Source organism: Hypomesus transpacificus, chromosome 17, assembly GCF_021917145.1.
Source record: "Hypomesus transpacificus isolate Combined female chromosome 17, fHypTra1, whole genome shotgun sequence".
In the NCBI taxonomy this organism is placed as follows: Eukaryota; Metazoa; Chordata; class Actinopteri; order Osmeriformes; family Osmeridae; genus Hypomesus; species Hypomesus transpacificus.
The window spans coordinates 16,576,231-16,597,824 of NC_061076.1; the positions used below are offsets into that span (position 1 = coordinate 16,576,231).

At 45.4% G+C, this 21,594-nt stretch overlaps 3 protein-coding genes and 1 non-coding gene across 4 annotated transcripts; 1 reads left to right on the plus strand and 3 right to left on the minus strand.

Moving 5' to 3' along the window:
• Window positions 1-2,613: 2,613 nt before the first annotated feature.
• LOC124479633 (keratin, type I cytoskeletal 13-like) lies at window positions 2,614-6,099 on the minus strand. The gene is made up of 7 exons (XM_047038466.1): window positions 5,577-6,099; window positions 5,363-5,445; window positions 5,098-5,254; window positions 4,291-4,452; window positions 3,894-4,019; window positions 3,346-3,566; window positions 2,614-2,797 (listed from the first exon to the last, which is right to left on the minus strand). Exons 1-7 carry the CDS (start codon window positions 6,048-6,050, stop codon window positions 2,683-2,685), a joined length of 1,338 nt encoding a protein of 445 aa, XP_046894422.1. The 5' UTR covers window positions 6,051-6,099; the 3' UTR covers window positions 2,614-2,682.
• A 6,328-nt stretch (window positions 6,100-12,427) lies between these two features.
• Window positions 12,428-12,618, plus strand: LOC124480112. The gene has a single exon (XR_006957512.1). It is a non-coding gene; the product is annotated as a U2 spliceosomal RNA (small nuclear RNA).
• A 1,057-nt stretch (window positions 12,619-13,675) lies between these two features.
• On the minus strand, window positions 13,676-16,977 carry LOC124479641 (keratin, type I cytoskeletal 13-like). The gene is made up of 7 exons (XM_047038482.1): window positions 16,485-16,977; window positions 15,804-15,886; window positions 15,394-15,550; window positions 14,950-15,111; window positions 14,708-14,833; window positions 14,270-14,490; window positions 13,676-14,064 (listed from the first exon to the last, which is right to left on the minus strand). Exons 1-7 carry the CDS (start codon window positions 16,851-16,853, stop codon window positions 13,980-13,982), a joined length of 1,203 nt encoding a protein of 400 aa, XP_046894438.1. The 5' UTR covers window positions 16,854-16,977; the 3' UTR covers window positions 13,676-13,979.
• Window positions 16,978-18,982: 2,005 nt separating this feature from the next.
• Window positions 18,983-21,464, minus strand: LOC124479623 (keratin, type I cytoskeletal 13-like). Its single transcript, XM_047038450.1, has 7 exons — window positions 20,929-21,464; window positions 20,566-20,648; window positions 20,285-20,441; window positions 19,963-20,124; window positions 19,739-19,864; window positions 19,395-19,615; window positions 18,983-19,200 (listed from the first exon to the last, which is right to left on the minus strand). Exons 1-7 carry the CDS (start codon window positions 21,388-21,390, stop codon window positions 19,092-19,094), a joined length of 1,320 nt encoding a protein of 439 aa, XP_046894406.1. The 5' UTR covers window positions 21,391-21,464; the 3' UTR covers window positions 18,983-19,091.
• Between the last annotated feature and the right edge of the window lie 130 nt (window positions 21,465-21,594).

Here is a 21,594-nt window from a genome sequence, read left to right on the forward strand (position 1 = left end):
ATCATAGTATTTTGGATATGTTCAGTATTCACCATGTAGAAGCTGACTTGGCGCCTGGTTACCTATCTGACTGAGGTGTGGTTTGTTCCTGGACACAACATGACTTCAGTTAGGGTTAGCTCCAGCTCCAGCCTACACCACATGACTTCAGTGCTTTCAATGCCACCTTCAAGCCAATAACAATCTTTCAGCTGGTGTGATCGGCGACTCGGAAGAGTTAACCGTCTCAAAGTAAATGTATACTACATCCACAAACATGTATATTTGATAGACTCCTATCGTCGTTGCTGCAGACGATTATGCAGCAGGAGTAGAGATAAAAATCTCAGATATCCAGACTTCTGAGTCAATAGAGCAAGAACTGTCAGAAATCCCCAGGCGTTAAGACAACACAAAATATGAGTTGGTTGAAAAATGAGTCAGATTTGGAACTGGGGCCTCACCTGAAGCCGTTTGTTTTCTGGTTCATGTGACGTAGAGCTGACGCAGCATAACTAATGAACTTGCTTGGCTTGTCATTTAAGTGTGTGAGAAAGTGGGGGAGGAAGAGAGAGATCAACAAACACTTTGTTCAGGAGGTGCAGACAGATGTAATCCTTTGCGAAGTGCCAAACCATCCTTTTGACTGATTCACTTTTTGTGTATTTTCAGTGTGTGTGCGTGTGTCTGAGAGTGTGAGTACTGTGTGTGCAGGGCTGGGACAAAAACATGGCCCTGGCATTTTTGCTCCGACCGGCCCACCACAATCAGCCAGATACCACCCACCAGTACACCATTAACTTGCAGTTCCTGTAAATATGCATACCCACTGCTCCATTCCCCAAAACCCCTACAAAGCTGAGTAGTTAAGTGCCATGGCCAGTCACCTGTCCTCCATGTTTTATGTTCACCTGTCAAAATGTCAGATACTGTAGGCTTAGAAACTGAAGCTACAGCACATGTCGGTTATTTTTGCACATGTTGAGGCGTCAACCTCTAGACTTCTCCACACCCCCCTTGCTCTTGCGCTTTTGTTTCTGCATTCTAATCCACAGATTTTTGGCTCTGAGCCACTGCATCTGACACAAGAAACAGAGGGGGAGAGCTGGAGCCTGTTAAGCGATGTGATTGGGCCAGCCCAATGTCAGTATGGAAAATGAACCAATCTGTCCCTGCTTTATGGGCCAATATTAAGTTTATTAAAAAAAAAAAGTAGAGTATATTTAAATAAAGATTTATATATATATATTAAATATCATATCGACCCCAAGTTCATCGGGCCTCCGGGCATTTGCCCGGTATGCCAGACTACCAGTCTAGGCCTGTGTGTGTTTGAAGTCTGAGAAGTAAGATAGACATTTGTGACCTGGGAGGAATGTCATTAGATGCAAATGTAGTTTGAGGAGTTTCTGTCATGTCTTTACAGCTATATCCAGGACCCTGAGGCGAGCGGGGAAGGTTGTGGCCCACTCCTCACACTCTGTTTCAGCCACTCCCCTCCAGCAGAGGGCTGCGGTCCAGCAAACAAAATTCTGATTCTGGTCTGAAGTGAAGACAGCCTGTGTGGTTTTACCTTACAAATTCTTTGAGGGGTACCAAGGTTTTCTCTGTGACAGAAAACATCTCTACATGTTACGTAAAACAAACTATACTTTTTTCCCATTTATTACTTTGAGTTAAGATATTAATGAACAAGAAGTATGGAAATAAAAAAAAAAAAAGTAATGTACGTTGTAGGTCACAGTTTTACGTTAGTAAATGTCCGTTGATCAAAAACGAATCATCAGCTTAACCTTAACTTGTCGAGAATGTGTTGTGGAAAAAACACCATACTGTTGTAATTATGAAGATGTAATGATTATGGATTCAATGAAACTTGTGATCACCTTTGTAGTACATGCTATATTATTGGAAACCAGATGCAAAGCTGTTGGCTGATTATTGTTATCCCTAAACAATGGTGATATAAGATATATATCACCATTATCTTATATATATAAGATATCACCCAAAATATAAGGTTTCAATAATTAAAGGATGAATGGGGGAGAGGAGCATGTGTATGCTTTCATAAAGGACCAGGATGCATAGCTGTAACTTATGAGACATATTTGTGGCCTTACGCCCAGAAACCTAATGCAGCTGGCTGTTCAAGGTCAGAAAAAGCCTAATTTCAAGCAGTGTCTATGTAGGAAAAGTACCTGTTTTGAATCCCCTGAGACAAGGGACCCGCTTGGTAAGATTACCTAATGTCTACGAAACCAACTAATATCGTACCATATTAACATAAAATGGGGAGAAGACTATATAAGTTAAATTGTCCGGAGAAAACTTCAGTCTGATCCCAGGATCACGCTCACGTTCTATTGGGAATCTTTGTTACCTGAGAACCAATAAAACACTTTGCATCAACCCTGCTGAGTTCCAGTGCTGTTTTTACATCTTGAGAATTGACTGAAGACGCACAGAACTTATGTTTCAACAAATGGCTATAGTTCCTTTTTGACAACATTTGATTGTGTCGCTCGTGATCCTCTACAGAAGGATTCCTTCTGCTTGCATCAACAAGCTCACTGAGTACTGTACGAAATCAAACACAAACAAGTCGATGTAATTTAGACTCCATTTATTATCTCCAGAGAGGGGTGAACATGAAGAGATCCATGGGGGCAGGGTTGGAGCCGCTTGTTGGTACACACGGGCTCAGAGGTGAATGTGCGAGGAAGACAAAGCGGATGAGGAGGAGGAGGACACCACCCTACCATCCACCACTTCCTCCACCACGGTGATCGTCTTGGTTCGGCTTGTTGAGCAGGAACTGGGTGGGATAGAATCAGAAAACTGTTCTCAGGCAGGAGTCTTTAATACATGATTGAACAAGGTTCCCATCCAGAACCTAGAACTGCACGTGATGGTTTCAGTGCAGGGGTCTCCAACCCTGCTCCTGGAGAGCTACCTGCCTGTAGGTTTTTTCTCCAATCACACTTATTTGACCTGATTCAACTGTAGTTACCTGATCAACCATCTTATCAGTAGAATCAGGTGTGCTAGATTAGTGCAGGAGCGATGACCTACAGGCAGATAGCTCTCCAGGAGCAGGGTTTAGAACCCCAGGGTTAGTGCATGGTAGCATATGTGTAGGGTTAGTGCATGGTAGCATATGTGTAGGGGTAGTGTATGGTAGCATATGTGTAGGGGTAGTGTATGGTAGCATATGTGTAGGGGTAGTGTATGGTAGCATATGTGTAGGGTCAGTGTTCACTGGATAGAAATACAAGGTCATAATTACACAAGGGTGTCATTTTACATTTTCCAAACATCTCAACATTGCAAAAGGACAAGTCTTCTTCAACACTGTGTTCTGACCTGCTAGCCTCCCCGTCCAGGAGTCTCCTGTACTCTGCGATCTCCAGCTCCAGCCTGGTCTTGATGTCCAGCAGCATCCTGTACTCCTGGCCCTGTCGCTCCAGGTCGGCTCGGAGCCCACCCAGCTGTGCCTCCAGGCTGCTCACCTGCATCTGGAACCCGGACAGCTGCATGGAGTAGCGGCTCTGGGTCTCAGCCAGGGTGCCCTCCAGAGACGCTTTCTGTGGAGGAGGAGAAATGTGAAAATAATTAATTATTTATACAATTAATTAGCCATGAGGTTCAGACATTTGGAACCTGACAGTGCTGATGTGTCGTTGTGTATGTGATGCATTGATTATTATAATCACATGACATAGTCATGAAAATATATTTAATAATAATAATAAAACAAATATTATTAATAGCAATAATAATACATTTCAAATATACATGCAGAGTATGATGATGTAATTTGGGTCTGGTGCCAAAAGTGTTGTGGTGCTGAAGTACTGAAGTACTTTCTCTTATTACAGCAACGCTGCAGCATGTGATGTTCTCTTTCTTACCATACTGATCATGGCTTGCAGCTCGATCTGAAGAGCCTGCAGAGTGCTTTTGACCTCAGAGACCTCTGACCTGGAAGTTTGCAGGATGGTGGTTTGAGAAATCACTTCTTTGTTCAGACCTTCTGTCTGCAGGAAACAGAAACCTCATTAGATCCTACTGGGGATTATTCAACAACTTTTCCTGCCAATGTTTGTATTATAAGAATATCAGCAAACACATCAAGCTCTCAATAAACAACATAATTATAAGTATTTCAGAAAAGGAGTCGGAAGAAGTCAATCCTTATGAAGTCCTATTTATTTCTTACATTTGATCATAAAAACGAATTCAACAAAACCTTTTTTTTTTTTTTTTACTATTGGTCATTTAAAAGCCTCCTTGTCGTCGTCCACCTAGCTTGGCATGGAACCAGCACTCCAGGTCCTTCTGGTTCTTGACAGCGACGGCCTCGTAGTGTTGCCTGACCTCAGCCATGACCTTCATCAGGTCCTCCTGTGGCGCCGCGTCCACCTCCACAGTCAGCTGACCTCCCATGTTGGACCTGAGGATCAGAAGCTCCTGGAGAAACAGAGACGTCACCGCGGCGACAAGTCAGGTTAGGAGGCTGTCACACCGAACAGTAGGACAACAACACAGTCGGTGGATCTTTGAAATGTGCGTGGTGATCACATGATCACGTGATGTTCCTGTCAACATATGTGTTGCATGTAGAGCTATTTAATAGCTATGTAGAGATATTAAAAACATGAGTTTGAAGTGGGGTAAAAGCAAGAAGGGAGTCTAGGATATCTTGTGTCTAGGACAGAGGCCTTTACCAGTCTTGTGTCTAGGATAGAGGCCTTTACCAGTCTTGTGTCTAGGATAGAGGCCTTTACCAGTCTTGTGTCTAGGACAGAGGCCTTTACCAGTCTTGTGTCTAGGACAGAGGCCTTTACCAGTCTTGTGTCTAGGACAGAGGCCTTTACCAGTCTTGTGTCTAGGACAGAGGCCTTTACCAGTCTTGTGTCTAGGACAGAGGCCTTTACCAGTCTTGTGTCTAGGATAGAGGCCTTTACCAGTCTTGTGTCTAGGATAGAGGCCTTTACCAGTCTTGTGTCTAGGACAGAGGCCTTTACCAGTCTTGTGTCTAGGACAGAGGCCTTTACCAGTCTTGTGTCTAGGACAGAGGCCTTTACCAGTCTTGTGTCTAGGACAGAGGCCTACCTCATCGTGGTTCTTCTTCAGGTAAACTAGCTCCTCCTGCAGCCCTCCGACCTGCAAGCTGAGGTCCTTTGTAGACATGGTCAGATCTTCCAGAAGTCGTCTCAGCCCAGTGATGTCGGCCTCCACAGACATTCTCATGGCCATCTCGTTCTCATACCTGTACCACACACATGGACCTTGTAACTGACCAAATCGTGGCTTAGTGGCCCCATTCATACCATTTGCAAGTATGTTAAATGCTTAAATGTATCAACTTGTAACTCACTTCAACTTGAAGTCTTCCAGTGCAAGACGAGCATTGTCCATGCCCAGGTGGACAAGACCATTGATGCGGACGGTGTCTGCGAACTAAAAAGAAGAAGAAAAAAGATGTTCAAAAAAGGTTCATGATTATTATCTACAGGAACCATTTCCTTGGAAAATTGTAAAGTAACGTTCTCACAAAAAAACACTGAGGTGAAAGTAATAGTGAACACTACCTTGAGTTGGATGTCTTTGATTGTGACATGGAACCCGCTGAAGTCGTGAGTGGAGAGCTGCAGCTTGCTGTCCAAGAACTGACGAATCTTCAGCTCCAGCTCAGCGTTGGCCTTCTCCAGGGTGCGGACCTTGATCAGGTAGGTGGCCAGACGGTCGTTCAGGTTCTGCATGTTGAACTTCTCGTTGCCGATAACCCCACTCTGTAAGGCCATCATGGCGAAGCCACCGCCGCCGCCACCAGCCCCGAAGCTAGCTCCTCCACCCATGCCATAACCACCTCCACCCCCCGCAGAGAAGGAAGAGCTGGAGCTGGAGATGCGCACCCCGGAGCCACCGGCACCTCCGTACACGCTGCCGGCCCTCATGCCCCCAATGCTGATGCGGCCTTCGCCCCCACCAGACATGGAGAGACGAGAGGAGCCCATGGCGGATCCGGAGGAAGATCGGAAGCTGCTGCTGGAGAAGGAGGTCATGTTGATGGAGGCTGGTGTCTGTCGGTCTGTTTGCTCTGACTGGAGAGGAGAGAGTGAGGAGTAGAGGGCTCCTCTCTCTCTTTTAAACTGTGAGATGATCATGAAAAAAAAATCGAGCCGCAACATGTCCTTAAAGGTCACGTTTCAGCTATTGAAACAAAAAGGTTAAGTTTAAGGCTGAATGTGCAACATAACTATGTTGACATTTTAAGATAAGTCATAGGCCCCTAGGCACTTTCAGTCTAATTCATAGGTTAATGTCAGCAATAATGTGGGAAAGATTCACCTGATGGGATGAGTTCATCCGAACTCACAACCTTTACACCGCTTATACAGCTCATACGCTTAAACTGTCTAACTCGCTAAACTAAGAGTGATCATTTTGTTTTTGGATTTTAAAACTATTTTTTACTTGTTTAAATAAATACTTAAGTAAATCGATTATTTGGTGACTTAATTGAAATAAATTACACGTTAATTTTTGAAAGTAAAAATGTCTACTTTATTGGCAGCCGCTTGTTTTAACAAATGTTCCTGTACTTATTTCTGTGTAGATATTTTTTTCGATATGTTGTAATTATTATTATACGTGCTGTCTCTGTAAATTCTCAAATAACTTGGTCTGCAGTGTCATGCAAATACATTGAATTACTTTGCTCAAAATAAATCACTCATTCCAAGAAATAGAGAAGATAAATGTCCAAATCCCAACAGAAGATGGCAGGAACATGTGGTGATGGATGATGGGTAACCACTAAGCTCTCTCACTGTGCCACAAACAGCCTTGTGTAAAAAACTATGTTCAACAAAGCGATTGAACATTTGATTTCACCTTATATTTCTCCATAAATAAGAACATGGACAGCATCTTCCATGATGCACTTTTTGACAAGATAAAAAGTTTTTTCTTTCTTTTTTTTCTTTTTTTTTTACATTGGATCTGAATTTGCATATTGTAAGAGGTGTGTCTAGCCAGGAGCACTCAAACGGTTATTTGGGAATTGGAAGCATAAATGTCAAGTAGATCTAAACCATGAGGTGGCCTTGCTTCCAGTCAACAAAACAACCAAACACTTTTCCAAACAAAATGAAGTAGAAATGTCTAATGTGTACAGGAAGCAGAAAAAGTGTAAACACACACAGCAGAGTCCAGTCTCTGTCTCTCTCTCTTTCTCTCCCAAATGCTCTCTCACTGTCTCCCTCTCTCTCTCTCTCTCTCTCTCTCTCTCTCTCTCTGTCTCTCCCTCTCTCACACATACTTTCTTTCTCTCCCACATGCTCTCTCACTGTCTCCCTCTCTCTCTCTCTCTCTCTCTCTCTCTCTCTCTCTCTCTCTTTCTCTAATACATAAAAATACTTTGTTAGGTGTCTGATAGACTTTTTGAAATGTCCTTTTACGTAATTAGACCAACACAGCATAGGGAAACAGCTCCAACCACTTTGGTGACAGAAACATAAATGTGCATTCATTACCCTCTGGTGGAGATCCCAGCGCACATGAGCAGTCAGGGAAAGAAGAAGAAAAGCTCTCTCTTCTCTCTCTTCAGAAACTCCCTGTCACATCGGATCATCCATGTTTTCGAAGTTGTAAAAAAAAGGATACAATCCTAACAACTCTGACTTTACTAAGACTGTAGAACTATAAATCATCACAGCAACAGGAAGACACTTCACCTCAGAGGCCCAGTTTCCCACACATGGATCAACCGTAGTCTTAGACTATAAACGTTCACAGTGGAGATCTTCATTGAATTGTTCTCTTACTTTAGGACTATAGTTGAATCCATGTGGGTGAATCTGGGCCAGAGTTGTGGAGGTGTTGCTGTAGATGTAGCCCAGAGCCCCTGTAGACGCTGCCGTATAATGCTGAGGGGTTTGTCTAGCCCTGGGAGACATGAATGTGTGATACGAGACCATGATGGTACTGGATTCACAGCAATGGCTGTGGCTTAAGTTGGAGGTCAAGATTGGATCTGGCTGTAGCCTACTCTCTGTGGAACGTGTCCTGCCTGGTTATAGAGGGGTCAGATGGCTGATCGGTTAGGGAGTCGGGTTATTAATCAGAAGGTTGTTGGTTCGATTCCCAGCCGTGACCAAAATGACGGTGTGTCCTTGGGCAAGGCACTTCACCCTACTTGCCTCTGGGGGAATGTCCCTGTACTTACTGTAAGTCTGGATAAGAGCGTCTGCTAAAATACTACATGTAATGTGAATGTATAATCAAGTCCTGTTATGCTACAGGATCACCGGCCTACTTTTTGTAAAGTGTATTCTGCTGTCCCCACTCCAAGGCTCATGGCTTAAGTACACATTTACATTTGTGCATTTAGCGAATGCTTTTATCCAAAGCGACGTCCAAAAGAGAGCTTTACAAAAGTGCATAGGTCCCTGATCATAACAGAGATAGCTCCAAATGTTGTGGGTAGCCAAAACATGAAGCATACACTGTGAAAACTAAAGAAGTCCCACAGGGAAGACCCATAAGAGCATGTAGTTGAACAAGTTACTAGTATTAGTATTATTAGTAGTAGTTTTGAGTCAGTTTACAACTAACCAACAAGAGCTTCTCTCAATAAGAGTCATTGTGATCCTGGAGGAAACTAACATCAGGTCCAGTCAATCATTCCTAAGTGCCGTTGTACTCCCGGAACAAGTGCGTCTTGAGCCTTTTCTTGAAGGTGGGGAGACAGTCAGTGTCCCTGATGGAGGTGGGGAGTTGATTCCACCACTGGAATGAACAAAATGGTTTGTTGGACAGAGGAGGTCCAGCTGGAATAAATGTTCTCGGATGGTTAGCAACAATCTTTCCAGTGGCATCCTTTGTCAAATATGAATCACAGCAACATTGCAATGCTTTATACTGTTGATTGACAAGTTATGTTAGGGAACCAGTTTACCCTCAGAGCCCAGCACAATAGGTCAGGTCAAGTCCCACTACTGGAATCCACACACATAAGTGACGATAATTACGTCTTCCTTTCTATTTGGGGATTATCTACATCAGTGAGTTTGGTGAGTGTGTGCATCGCACACTCACAAGATCGGGCTAGTACGTGTAACCACAGTAAGTTTCAGGCTTGTAACACTTTCATCGTCAGAGTTAGCAGGGGGTGCATTTCATGACAAGAAGGAATACAACAAGACTGCCATGAAATGCACCCCCCTCTAATGTCTGTTTTGTATATTCCAGCATCAAATGATTCTTACTGTACACTGAAGGGACTACTATGAGTAACCACAGCAAGTTTCAGGCATTTGTCACTTTCTTAGTCAGAGTTAGCAGGGGGTGCGTTACATATTCCTCTGTCAGTTGGATTTGAGCACTGATGGAACCATCTGAAGCAGCTGTCACAGCCAACCTGAGATTTTGGATAAACATTAAGATGAATTTGTGGAATGATAATGAATGATCAAATATTAGGAATGGCAAAAACTGGCACTGTCACCTATAATAATTATATTATTATACTATTACCTCTAAATACAAAGAAATACCAATGCTTCATCATAAATGTGTCTAGTAGTGAAAAGGTATTGTATTCAATACCAATTTACAAGCTATTACCCAGTAGTGTCACCATCCATTGTCCACATCCCCGCATAGTTGGGGTATGTCAGATCTTTGGGGTATGTCAGACCTTTTTGCAAGCTAGGATTGCTTTTTTGGAACTCAAATCTACATTTAAATGTAGTCAAACGACTTGTTTTTTGGCAGTTTCGCTGTATTGGGGAATAATTGTATAACTATATTACACACAAATGCGACAGCATGTGTCTAAAGTTTAATATAATGACGTGGCAAGGAAAATACAAGGAATGAAATACACTCTAACATGAGACGTACACAGCACAGCAATACAAGAGATCCACAAACCTTCTCACTTCCCAACCCCCCAGGACGCTGAAGTTTTGCACCTCATTAACATTTCTCAGGTATGCGCAGGTCAACACATTGTATTGGAATAGGCCGTTTGCAAGTTCCACTGTCTTTTGCAAGTGACACTATCTTTGGGAGGTTATTTCGTCGGTCTTGTCTGAATATATAACTATATGGATATGTGGAAAAGCAGTGTAAATGGATTGTTCACAACGCCTTTACAGCTTTGTTTGAGCTGTGGGATCATTGCCCCGGTGAGAAACTACATTGTCGTTTTTTCCGCATGCAACTGTGAGTAGGCCTATGTTTAATGGTAAGCCGACTCATGTTGCAAGTCGTAGCCTAATGACCTAGTCTATACATTTTTCCCAAGTCTGCCAAATTGATTAGCCTCTAACTTTTGGTTATTTAGCTTGCCTTGGGCCACGTCAAAAATCAAGTTTGAGGTCAGACTTATGTAGCTACTGTGAATTGTCTGTGGCTTGTAAAAGAAAATACATAGGCTACTTTCATTGTATCTTTCTGCTTCGCTAGAATACACTGCCTTCTGTGGAATCTGCAAATATCACATGTCGGAATTATTGTTAGGAGTTGTAGTGGAAGTGCTTCGATGTGGAAGGGCTCTCACCGCACATTGATCCAAGTCTTTCGGAAAGAGCGCTTGTTTTTGTTTTTTACTAGGCTACCAAAATGCGTGACAACGTATGGTTAACGTATGTTAATTTTTACAGTCATGTCAGCTATAGTCAGGACATTTGTTTTTATTTGAGTTTTGCTGAAGTTTAAAGAAGACACATTGAGAGGTAGTAGGCTAGTTAGTTGGCATGTAGAGTTGGGAAGGCCTACGTTGATTTATTTTCTTGCTAGCCTATACCTGGCTGTTTGGTCACGAAGCCATTCAAATAGGCCTTAGCACCACGTCTTGAGATGCAAGTTGCCGACCCAGCTGACGTCGAACTGCAAGCTAGCATACATTTTTTCGCAAGTTACGGTCGAATAGAAATGAACTGTCGTCTTTAAAGCCAACTCTCTCAAATGTTCGCCCACTATTGGGCCTCAATCAATACCACGCGTTTGCTTATTACCATCGACCTTGCTAGCATTTTAAATGGCTGATGATGATGCGCAACTTCAAAACACGCCTCTGCATGATAATAGTTCACTAGTTATCCTCCTGACCGTGTGTGTCAAATTCAGCAGCAACTTGTTAACTTGTAGGTAACTAAAGTGGGGCTAATGTAATTTTACACTGCAGATCTTTTTCCACTTTTGCATAAATGATTCAGACAAGATTGATCTTCTGTCCCAAGGGCCAAAATGCATCCACTCATGTCGGTTATGCTTAACAGCGTGACGGACCGGTCTTCTGTTGGGAAGCCCGATGATGTGGCTGCTGCAATTCTATGTGATGCCCAGCAGATGTCAGGGTTTTGTCATAGCCAGAGCCCGCTGTTCTTCAGTGAGCTATCATAAAATAGGCTCTTCAAATAGGCTACCAGAAAAATACGAAATATTTCACCAATACATAATGTACGCTACACGTCTTTGGCTGGTTATTTCTCGGAAGAGAAGCCTTACTGCGATTGTTTTCGATACTTCTATCTTTTATTTCCAATTGGAGGGCTGTATATCACGTGACAGCTACACCACGTTTTCACGTTAATTTTCAAAACTACACGTTGATCAAAGCGATTTTCCTTTGCTAATTATGTGTTTTTCTTACTCAGTTTAGTTTTTTTACGGATTAGGCCCAATGTAGCTAATTAGTACAATCGTGACGCCGTATGTTAATATGACATTCCTGGAAATGACTCCGGTCCCTCGAGAGGGCGTGCGGTATCGCTTCTCGGCCTTTTGGCTAAGATCAAGTGAGTACCTGTCCTTGATTGGACAGGTATTGACCCACCCCTGTCGATACCGGATCGCCTGATAGGGATCCGGTGACGGGGGCGGGTCGGAGCGATCGCCTGCCTGGGGGCTTCGGCTCCAACGCCAGGCGGGGACTTGTCCCCATTTTCAGAGCGTTGGGAGCTTCGGCTCCCAACGTTGCTGGCAACCCAGAGACGGGCCAGGCCGTCGGAGGGCTAGACGGTCGGACGGACAGAGTGCCGGAAGACCCGAGGAATTGGAATCCTCTCGAGGATCGGAAACCCTCGCCAAAGGGCATCCTGGGAGCAGTGGCGAAGGGATGGTGCCTTCCCAGGAGCCGGGCATCCTGGGAGTAGTGGCGAAGGGATGGTGCCTTCCCAGGGGCCGTCGCGACGCAAGTCGCTTGACTCCACCGGCGAGGGCGACTAGGAGGAGAGCGCGACGGGGACGGCGAAAGCCGTGCACCCCCGCCGCGCTTGGACTCCCGCTTGTAACCCCCTAGGGGGTAATTGAAATGTTCTTTCGTCCTGTACCCCCTTGTGGGGATTTTGTATGTCGTAACCTGTCTTGTTGGATGTGTCTTTTTAAGAAATGTCTTTTAAGAAATGTTTTAGACTTGAACAATGCTTCTTTTTCTTTTTTTTTGAAGAAAATAAAAAAAAAAAAAAATCTGTTCTTATCAGTTTAATATCTGATACGTCCCCTACCCGGGGACCATATATTAAATTGATTTTTGGAACAGGGAGATGGAATAGGGGCTTGCTCCGTCCACTCCACGCATCGACCTGGTATTGCAGTACCTCCAGGAACGGTGCACTTCCCCTCCCGGGGAAAACAAATTGTTAAAAACAAACCTTAACATACATTTAGTTATTTAGCAGACGTTCTTATCCATAGTAACTTACAGTATAAGCAGGGACATTCCCCCGAGGCAAGTAGGGTGAAGTGCCTTGCTCAAGGACACAACGTCATGCACGGCCGAGAACCTTTTGATTACCAGCCCGAAAAAGAAAGTTCGTAAATGTTCAAACGAACATTTACGATGATCTGGTAAAGACTAACATCAACATTGTTAACACAACATTTGTTTCATGTGAACCATAATTCATAAAAACTATAATATGCCCTTAAACAATATGCTAGTTTATTTCTTCATGTGGTTTTCATCCCTCCGCCATGTGACAGGATTCTGTCAGGGTTATGGACTTGTTTTGGCAATTAGAGGTTCTTGGTTGGTTGTTTTTTCATCCGTTATAGGCTGTTAAAAAAACATATTCATCAAAGACCATTATTTATTAACCAAGTAACTAGCGAACTCAGTCAACATGTACATCCAGCTTGGTGTGTGTGTCTTCTACTAAAGAACCTGTTGTCAAGATAATACAAGTAGGCCTATAAATTACAGGTAAAAAAGCTAGTCGTTGCTGCTCTCTGGTGTTCGGAAGTAATAACACGTCTCTCCCCCTCTCTCTCTCGTTCTCACCTGTGCTGCATAATATGGACGATCAAACAAACAAGTAAATGTCTCGTTTGTGTTAATATGGTTATTCCGTAATTCAAAAAAATAAAACAAAACAACGGAAACCAAGCATTTCCCCATAGTCTGGATCTGACATCCGAAATGGACAAAACTATATTACGAGCCTATTTTCATTTTTTTCTTGCAGATACCAGCATAAAGGATATATGGAATAATCAAGAGTGTGTTTGAGTTACTAAAGTCACAAAACGATTACGGCCCTATTTTGCGTTTGTCAACATGGGTTTCAAAATAGAAAAACCGATGGGCACCAGGTACACAGACAAGACTGCTTATGAGGCAGTCAAAGGATTGTGTTCATTTGGTAGGCCACAATGTGGCTGATTTATTGACAGACTATTTTTCTTTGACTTATTTATTAGCAATTCTGTTTCTATCAAACATGACATGGAAATATGTATTGAACTATTTAAGTTGTTTAAGTAACTACTGCAATCTTCCTGCAAAGTCATACACATTCTCACTTAAAAATATGTCCTAAGGAAGGCCACAGCAAACAGTTGTACTGATATAAAGAAGACACAAACTCAGCAACTTCAGACATTTCCTCAGAAGGCCTTTATAACATCAATTCTCAGAGAAAAGACACTAGCTCTCGAGACTAATGGTGAGACATAATCTTTGGCGTGGTAAACATATTTCACTAGCTGGTTTCTGTGCTAACAACCTCTCCGTCCACGATCTCCTGAACGATGGTCACAACCTTGCGTGTCGTGGTGCTGGAGGGACTGTGGAGTCAAAGAGAGAACAAGGTTAAGTGTCTGGTTTTGACCCATAACATTTCCAGAGAGTTTAATTTCTTGTTTCCTTGGGGGTTTAGGTTGGTTGGGGGGCAGTTCTATGGGCGTATGTGAAGCCCTAAGTGACATGCTTGCGTGTAAAAAAGGGCTATACAAAGACATGTTGATTTGATTTGTCGAGAGCTTCGCTAACCTGGAAACCTCCCCGTCCAGGAGTCTCCTGTACTCTGCGATCTCCATCTCCAGCCTGGTCTTGATGTCCAGCAGCATCCTGTACTCCTGGCCCTGCCGCTCCAGGTTGGCCCGGAGCTGAGACAGTTGATCCTCCAGGCTGCTCACCTGCCTCTGGTAGCCAGACAGCATCGTGTTGTATCTGTCCTGGGTCTCAGCCAGGGTGCCCTCCAGAGATGCTTTCTGTTAGGAATGATTGTTATTATTATAATACCTTTTATTGATACTATGTATATTTCTTCTACTCAAAGTTCTACAAGATTGAATAAACACATAACAACGGCAACCACCATGCCAACAAATCGAAATGTTTAGATAAAAAATTGGATAATAGTGCAAAAGTTTAGATTGTTAGATTTATAATAATGCAGATGGTGAGTTGTGTTGTAGGGGATCTCACCATGCTCAGCTCTGATTGGAGTTCGATCTGTAGACTCTGCAGGGTGCGCTTGACTTCAGACACTTCAGACCGGGATGTCTGGAGAGTTTCTGAACTGACGGCCACTTCCTTATTGATTTCCTCCGTCTGTGGATGACAATGAGCGTCTACCGGTTTAGACTTTGTGCGGCCCAAGTGAGATACTTCAGATACAATCAGTAAAGTAAATGATGCTGCGTATGCATGTTTAGATGTGGTCTCACCTTGGCCTGAAACCAGGTCTCCAAATCTCGGCGGTTCTTGTTAGCGACGGTTTCATAGTGCTCGCGGATACCAGCCATGACAGCGTTGAGGTCTTCCTGTGGCGCGGCGTCCACCTCCACGTGCACCTGTCCGCTCACCTGGGACCGAGCGGCCAGGAGCTCCTGAAAAGAACGCGTTGAGATTCATGTGAAGCAATCATCCTCTGCCTGTGTATGTATTCTCTTCTAAACAGATGAGACAAAACAATCCTATTCCTTGGTCTGTATGTTTGATTTGTGTTTTGTGTTGTATTTTATTGAAAAGTTTTTATGCTGTAGGCCTAAGATGTCCTTGAGTGCCTTATTATTATTAGTAGTAGTAATAGTTGTAGTAGTAGTAGTAGTAGTATTGTTATTATATTAAATGACTAGGCTTTGTGCTTCCTCTAGAGAGGTCCAGCAGACCTCCTCGTGGTGCCTCCTCAGATGGATAAGCTCCTCTCTCAGGCCCTCGATCTGCATCTCCAGGTCCGACCTGCCCATCGTCAGCTCGTCCAGAACCTTCCGCAGCCCTGCGATGTCGGCCTCCACCGACTGCCTCATGGACTGCTCGTTCTTAAACCTGGACAACAAATCACAGACGTGTCAAGTTCTGAAGAGCAGCGTTGTCACACGGGTCCTTTGTGCTACAGAGAATGTGTTAAGTTTTGCTTTGTCGCTTGTGAACAACACAAAGTGATGAAAAGTCTCTTTAGAGGATGTGTTTAGTTATCTTCATGGTGGTATTATACACTCTATAATATCAAATGATAATACTATACTTAATACTATACTATCATCATGATGATGTACTGTACTGATCGAGGTTTTCTCACTTGATTTTGAAGTCATCTGCGGCTAGTTTAGCATTGTCGACGGCCAGGTAAATTCCTCCATTCAGACATGTTGCATCAACGATCTGGGAGAGGAAAAGTACAAATAAATCACTTTTTCCTGTGAAAAGTCCAACTGATAAACAATAGCTTTGCAGTGCATGGTGGATATGGGGAAGGTTGACGAGTGAAAGCTGGGAAGAAACAAAATGGATCTGGACAGCAAAGCTTTGGCAACACCCCTGTCCACATTCCTCTTGTTCACACTGTCCCCAGGTGAAACCCAGTATGGGTGGGGCTCAGTTGAGCTACAAAAGGTATAAGGAGGACAGCGAAAGTCTCTTTCCTAACTGCACACATAGCTGAACTTCCGTGATGATAAATGCTGTCATGGTGTGGCCCAGACATTGGGACATACCAGCCACAACTTCAACATTTCCCATTCCTGAAGACGTACACACCAAACTTTTGCTTGAGGGCTTAGGTCAGTTCAGGTGTGGTTCAATAGGCGTATGTGAAGCCCTCTGTGACATTGCTTGTAAAGAAAAAAGGGGGCCAAATGAATAAAACGTCATTTGATTTGACCCCCTGAAATCCCCAAGCAGCTTCCCCTGTCTCTTCCTACAGTCACAGCTAAATCATTGCACCAAATGTCGTTGTTGTGTCAGTGAGGTGTGGCATTACCTGGCTTTGGAGATCTTCAATGACGGCCTTGAAGATGGTGCAGTCATGAGTTTCGGGCTTGGTCTTGTTCTCCAGGAACTGTCTGATCTTCAGCTCCAGGTCAGCATTGGCCTTCTCCAGAGAACGCACCTTCTCAAGGTAGGAGCCAAGACGGCTGTTCAGGTTCTGCATGGTCCCTTTCTCGTTGGTCGACACGTCCATGGCGTCAGAGAGGTTGAAGCCGCCGCTGCTGGCAGCAGAGAAGTTGCTGGGGGCGTTGGAGCGGGAGATACGCACCCCAGATCCCCCGGCACCGCCGTACACGCTCCCGGCTCTCATGCTGCCCGTACGGCCTGGGGTCAAGTAGCTACGTCCGGAGAAGGAGTTCATGATGGTCTGTGTTGCTGCTGAGAGGAGTGAGAGGAATGAGAGGACTGAGAGGAGTGTGGTCAGAGCTGCTTATATGTCACAACATAAGGGAGGAGGGGGATGAGGGTGTTGGTTTTCCCTCCCTGATGCCTCGAGCAAAGAGAAAACAAAGAAACACGCCTTCAGAAGGTGAAGACTGTGCCGAGGTCCAGGATAATATGTGTGGAATCTTAAGTACACGCTGTTGCAAACACTAAACTATCAGAGTAGAAAAACGGAACTGTCAGAGCAAAAACACTGGCGTTTGGATTTTGTCGGCACTTAACTTGGTGTCCCAGAGTCACAAATAATATTTTGGTTTTCACATGAAAATCTCTCTTTACGGTTGGTGGTCTTTGTTTCCTAGTGACTCAACCACCCCCAAAGGAATGTGTAGCCCCTCTGTAAATTCCTTAGTAACCTGTCTCTACCTGTCAGGCTGCCATCTTCATCCGTCACACAGCAGAATGCTCTTCAGCCCTTTAGTTTAGTAAGAATATTTGCCCCCATGTCTTATCTGAATTGTTTTAAATTCATTTACAATGTTAAAATGTATTCATTCAGCAGATACTTTTATCAAAAGCAATAGACAACTATGTCACATGGTGAGTGCAGCAGATAATCAGGGACTAGAAGTTGCAGGTTTTAACAGTGTTGCAGTGTTCATTGCCAAGGAAAGGCCTGTTTTCACACAATCACAACATGGCACAATTCAGAATGACAAATAAATGAATGAAATTAAATGTAGTGGTTGAGATGAGGGATAAATGATACACACTCACACTCAGGCTGTGTCTACTACCGCGCACTTTACAAAGTACACTGCAATACAGTGCACTGCAAAACAGTGCACTTACATATTCAGTGCACTCCGTCGCTGATAAGTGCTGTCTCAAATGGAACACTTACATTAAACACTTCGTGGAAGTGACGGACGCAAATCTGCTCGCCACACCCGCAAAACCTGCCAAAACGAAGGTGCTTCTCCACTCAAGTGGAAAAACCTGCCGAAAGGGCTCCTCCTTGTCCGCTACGTAGCCAAGATGGCGCCCGTTTAGGGCGAGTAGTGTCCATCGTTGTACACGTTTTTTTTGGACCGTTTGCAGTGCGCCATCCGGGTACTTTCAGTGCACTGAATTCTTCTGGTTTTGTGAGTGAAGCGCCCTAAGCACTGAAAGTCAGTGCTCGAAGTGCACAAGTGCGCGGTAGTAGACACAGCCTCAGACACACACACACTTCCTGAAAAAGTGCATAGCAAAGTGCATCATCTCGTACTAGTTTTGTCAAAAAGTGCAGTGGCTTCTGGAACAAAAGTATTCCTGCATCGTTTTGTTGTCAACATAGGGGCCACAAACGGGGGTGTGGAGGCTGGAATTCACCACATCTAGAATGGGAACAGTCTTCAAAACTGGAGTAAAGAACTGCTAGGTCGAGTTAAGACTTGTCTAAAATCTTACTAGCCCAGCTCTGTGTGGTTAGGATGAGAGAAGATAAGAAGGTGGACATGATGTGGAGGGGTCAGCCAGATGGACGGGCGATCGTTGACCTGGAGGGCGGAAGGGAGAGGGCGGAGGGCGGGAGGGAGAGGGGTGTGGTTGTCCCCCTAGCAGGGGTAGGAGAAACTGTGTGACCTGTGCGAGGACGATGCCCTGCAGGGATCTACTGTGGTGTCGATGGAGAAGAGAACAGGTCCACACACAGGTCTGTGTGGGGGTGAGGGGCTGAAACAGACCTGTCCTCCAACGGACCTGGGAGGACATACTTGTCAGGTGGGGCCTGGAGCAGGGCCGACCAGTTCCTTCGTGTTGTGTCCCACAGGTTAAGGTGTCTGTAGACCAAACATTTGCACTTCACGGTTGGGTCTTAAGGGTGTGGCTTGCACCTCTACAGAGCCTGTGCCGTGGTTGTGCTTTTCAGTGTTCAGTGTTACCTGTTTGACCTCAAATGTATTTTGGTTTAAAGATCAAAGTAATCTCACATCTTATAATTGTATGTTATTTATTCACACAGTATCATTGATGTGGTAGGCAAGATAACCCTGGCCTCTAGCTTTTTTCCAGGCTTGGAAGGAATGAATGATTTTGACGTAATAAAAACCAAGACAGAAAATGTCATGTAAACACCTCAGAACTCTGTTTATTTGCACGTCTCTAAAAGGGTTGAAGAAAGTTGTAGGTTTTCCGTGTTCTGTTCTGTGAGGATCTCCTTTCCAGACGTTCTTCACAGGGTCTCGCTCACAGCCGCGCTCGACGTGCTGACCACCTTGCCATCCACCATCTCCTCCACGATGGTCACCACCTTGCGGGTTGTGGTGGACGAATGCTGAACACTGGCGGGTCAAAGAAACAACACAGTTATTCCTCAGCTCGCTGAGAACCAGAGAGACCTGGTTCAGCCCACAACCGAGTCAAAAACAAACAACTTTAATCTGAACTTGATGATAATGCAACAGGCCGTGTGTATATTCACACAGTACAGTCTAGAGTGTCAAGTGTCTTGTTAAACAAGTCGTTAAAATCTTACGTAGTGGCTTCCCCGTCCAGGAGTCTCCTGTACTCTGCGATCTCCATCTCCAGCCTGGTCTTGATGTCCAGCAGCATCCTGTACTCCTGGCCCTGTCGCTCCAGGTCGGCTCGGAGACTCATCAGCTGCTCCTCCAGGCTGCTCACCTGCATCTGGAACCCGGACAGCTGCATGGAGTAGCGGTTCTGGGTCTCAGCCAGGGTGCTCTCCAGAGACGCTTTCTGTGGAGGAGGAGAGGATCCGGGGAGTCAGAGAAGGCAGGAGAGGAGACAGACTGCAACCTGGACATGATAGTCAAACGCAGAACTCATTGCTTGACTTAGGATCCTGAAGCCGGATCTTACCATGCTGGATTGGGACTGCAGTTCGATCTGAAGACTCTGCAGAGTGCGTTTGACTTCCGTGATTTCCGACCTGGACGTGACGAGCACTTCTGTGCTGATGGAGACTTCCTTGTTTAGCGACTCGGTCTGAGGAGGAAGGAAAACCCAGAGGAACGTTCAACATTGGCCGTCCAATCTGACAGCACGTTCCAAACTCCCTCTGACGGAGGCGCCTGCAGTCTTACCTTGGACTGGAACCATCCTTCCAGGTCTCTCTGGTTCTTGGCAGAGACGGCCTCATAGTGTTCTCTGATGTCAGCCATGACCTTCATCAGGTCCTCCTGAGGCGCGGCGTCCACTTCCACGTGGACCTGGCCCGTCATTTGGAGGCGGATGGCCAGAAGCTCCTGCAAAAACACAGGGAAACGGTGTCAATCAGTACAAAGCAAAGCAAAAGGCAAATCACACATCCAGGGGCGGTCGATTCGACCCCCGACGGATGGCAAAGTCGCCCCCCCCCCCCCCCCCCCCCCCCCCCGACCGACGTTGATGGTCTGAGCGACGTACCTCCTCGTGGTTCTTCTTGAGGAAGACCAGCTCCTCCCTCAGTCCCTCGATCTGCATCTCCAGGTCGGACCTGGCCAGGGTCAGCTCGTCCAGCACCCTCCTCAGCCCGGCGATGTCGGCCTCCACAGACTGCCTCATGGACATCTCCGCCTCGTACCTGGAGCACATCACAACACACTGGATGATCACGGGGGGGGTCGAAGTGCTCCTGGCGTGCTCGCCAAAGCGCCCAGAGGAATGTGGCGAGGCTGCTGTGATAGGACGTGCCGCTTGTCACTCACTTGACTCTGAAGTCATCTGCTGCCAGCTTAGCGTTGTCGATGTTGAGGTAGATGCCACCGTTGGTGCGTGTGGCCTCCTGGATCTGAAAGATGAAAGAATAAAAAAAGACTTGATTGTTTTCACTCGCTCTCTCACATGCCAGTTGAATAAATCACTGTGTATTTAGGCTTAGGTGCTCTTTTGAACACTGACTTGTGCAATAGAGATTCAGTGATTTATGATATTGACTCTACCCTCTGGGAAGGTCTTTCCAGTGTTGTAAAACCAGTCATAAAACACAATATCCCTGAGCCTTGCATGATTATTTTCTATCTGTTTGGTGTAATCAGAACACTTTTGTACCGGCTGACCCGGTCACATACCTTGAGCTGAAGTTCACTGATTGTGACATGGAACCCGCTGAAGTCGTGAGCGGAGGGCTGCAGCTTGCTGTCCAAGAACTGACGAATCTTCAGCTCCAGCTCTGCGTTGGCCTTCTCCAGGGTGCGGACCTTGACCAGGTAGGTGGCCAGACGGTCGTTCAGGTTCTGCATGGTGGCCTTCTCGTTTGTCGACACGGTGAAAGCATCAGACAGGGCGAAGCCGCCACCACCGCCAGCCCCGAAGCCAGCTCCTCCGCCCATGCCGTAACCACCTCCACCCCCGGCAGAGAAGGAAGAGCTGGAGCTGGAGATGCGCACCCCGGAGCCACCGGCACCTCCGTACACGCTGCCGGCCCTCATGGCGCTGATGCGGCCTCCGCCCCCACCAGACATGGAGAGACGAGAGGAGCCCATGGCGGATCCGGAGGAAGATCTGAAGCTGCTGCTGGAGAAAGAAGTCATGTTGATGGAAGCTGGTGTCTGTCGGTCGGTCTGTTCTGACTGGAGAGGAGAGAGTGAGGAACAGAGGGCTCCTCTGGCTTTTATATCTCTTGTCAGGGTGGAGAGATGCCAAGTGTGGGTGGAGACTGGTGACCTTTTCAAAGCTTTGTGACACCAGTAATGGGGATGATAAGCTGAAGGTGTGGTTGAGAAAAGGATTTGAGA

Coding starts and splice junctions, on each gene's coding strand:
- LOC124479623 (XM_047038450.1), bottom strand. CDS start 21,390: ATGACTTCTTTCTCCAGCAGCAGCTTCAGATCTTCCTCCGGATCCGCC. Junction 19,865..19,962: donor AAGGATGGTTCCAGTCCAAG/GTAAGACTGCAG, acceptor CTTCCTCCTCAG/ACCGAGTCGCTAAACAAGGA. Junction 19,201..19,394: donor CTGGACGGGGAAGCCACTAC/GTAAGATTTTAA, acceptor TTGACCCGCCAG/TGTTCAGCATTCGTCCACCA.
- LOC124479641 (XM_047038482.1), bottom strand. CDS start 16,853: ATGAACTCCTTCTCCGGACGTAGCTACTTGACCCCAGGCCGTACGGGC. Junction 14,834..14,949: donor AGACCTGGTTTCAGGCCAAG/GTGAGACCACAT, acceptor TGTCATCCACAG/ACGGAGGAAATCAATAAGGA. Junction 14,491..14,707: donor TCCAATCAGAGCTGAGCATG/GTGAGATCCCCT, acceptor CATTCCTAACAG/AAAGCATCTCTGGAGGGCAC.
- LOC124479633 (XM_047038466.1), bottom strand. CDS start 6,050: ATGACCTCCTTCTCCAGCAGCAGCTTCCGATCTTCCTCCGGATCCGCC. Junction 5,446..5,576: donor TCAAAGACATCCAACTCAAG/GTAGTGTTCACT, acceptor TCTTCTTTTTAG/TTCGCAGACACCGTCCGCAT. Junction 4,020..4,290: donor AGTGCTGGTTCCATGCCAAG/CTAGGTGGACGA, acceptor TGTTTCCTGCAG/ACAGAAGGTCTGAACAAAGA.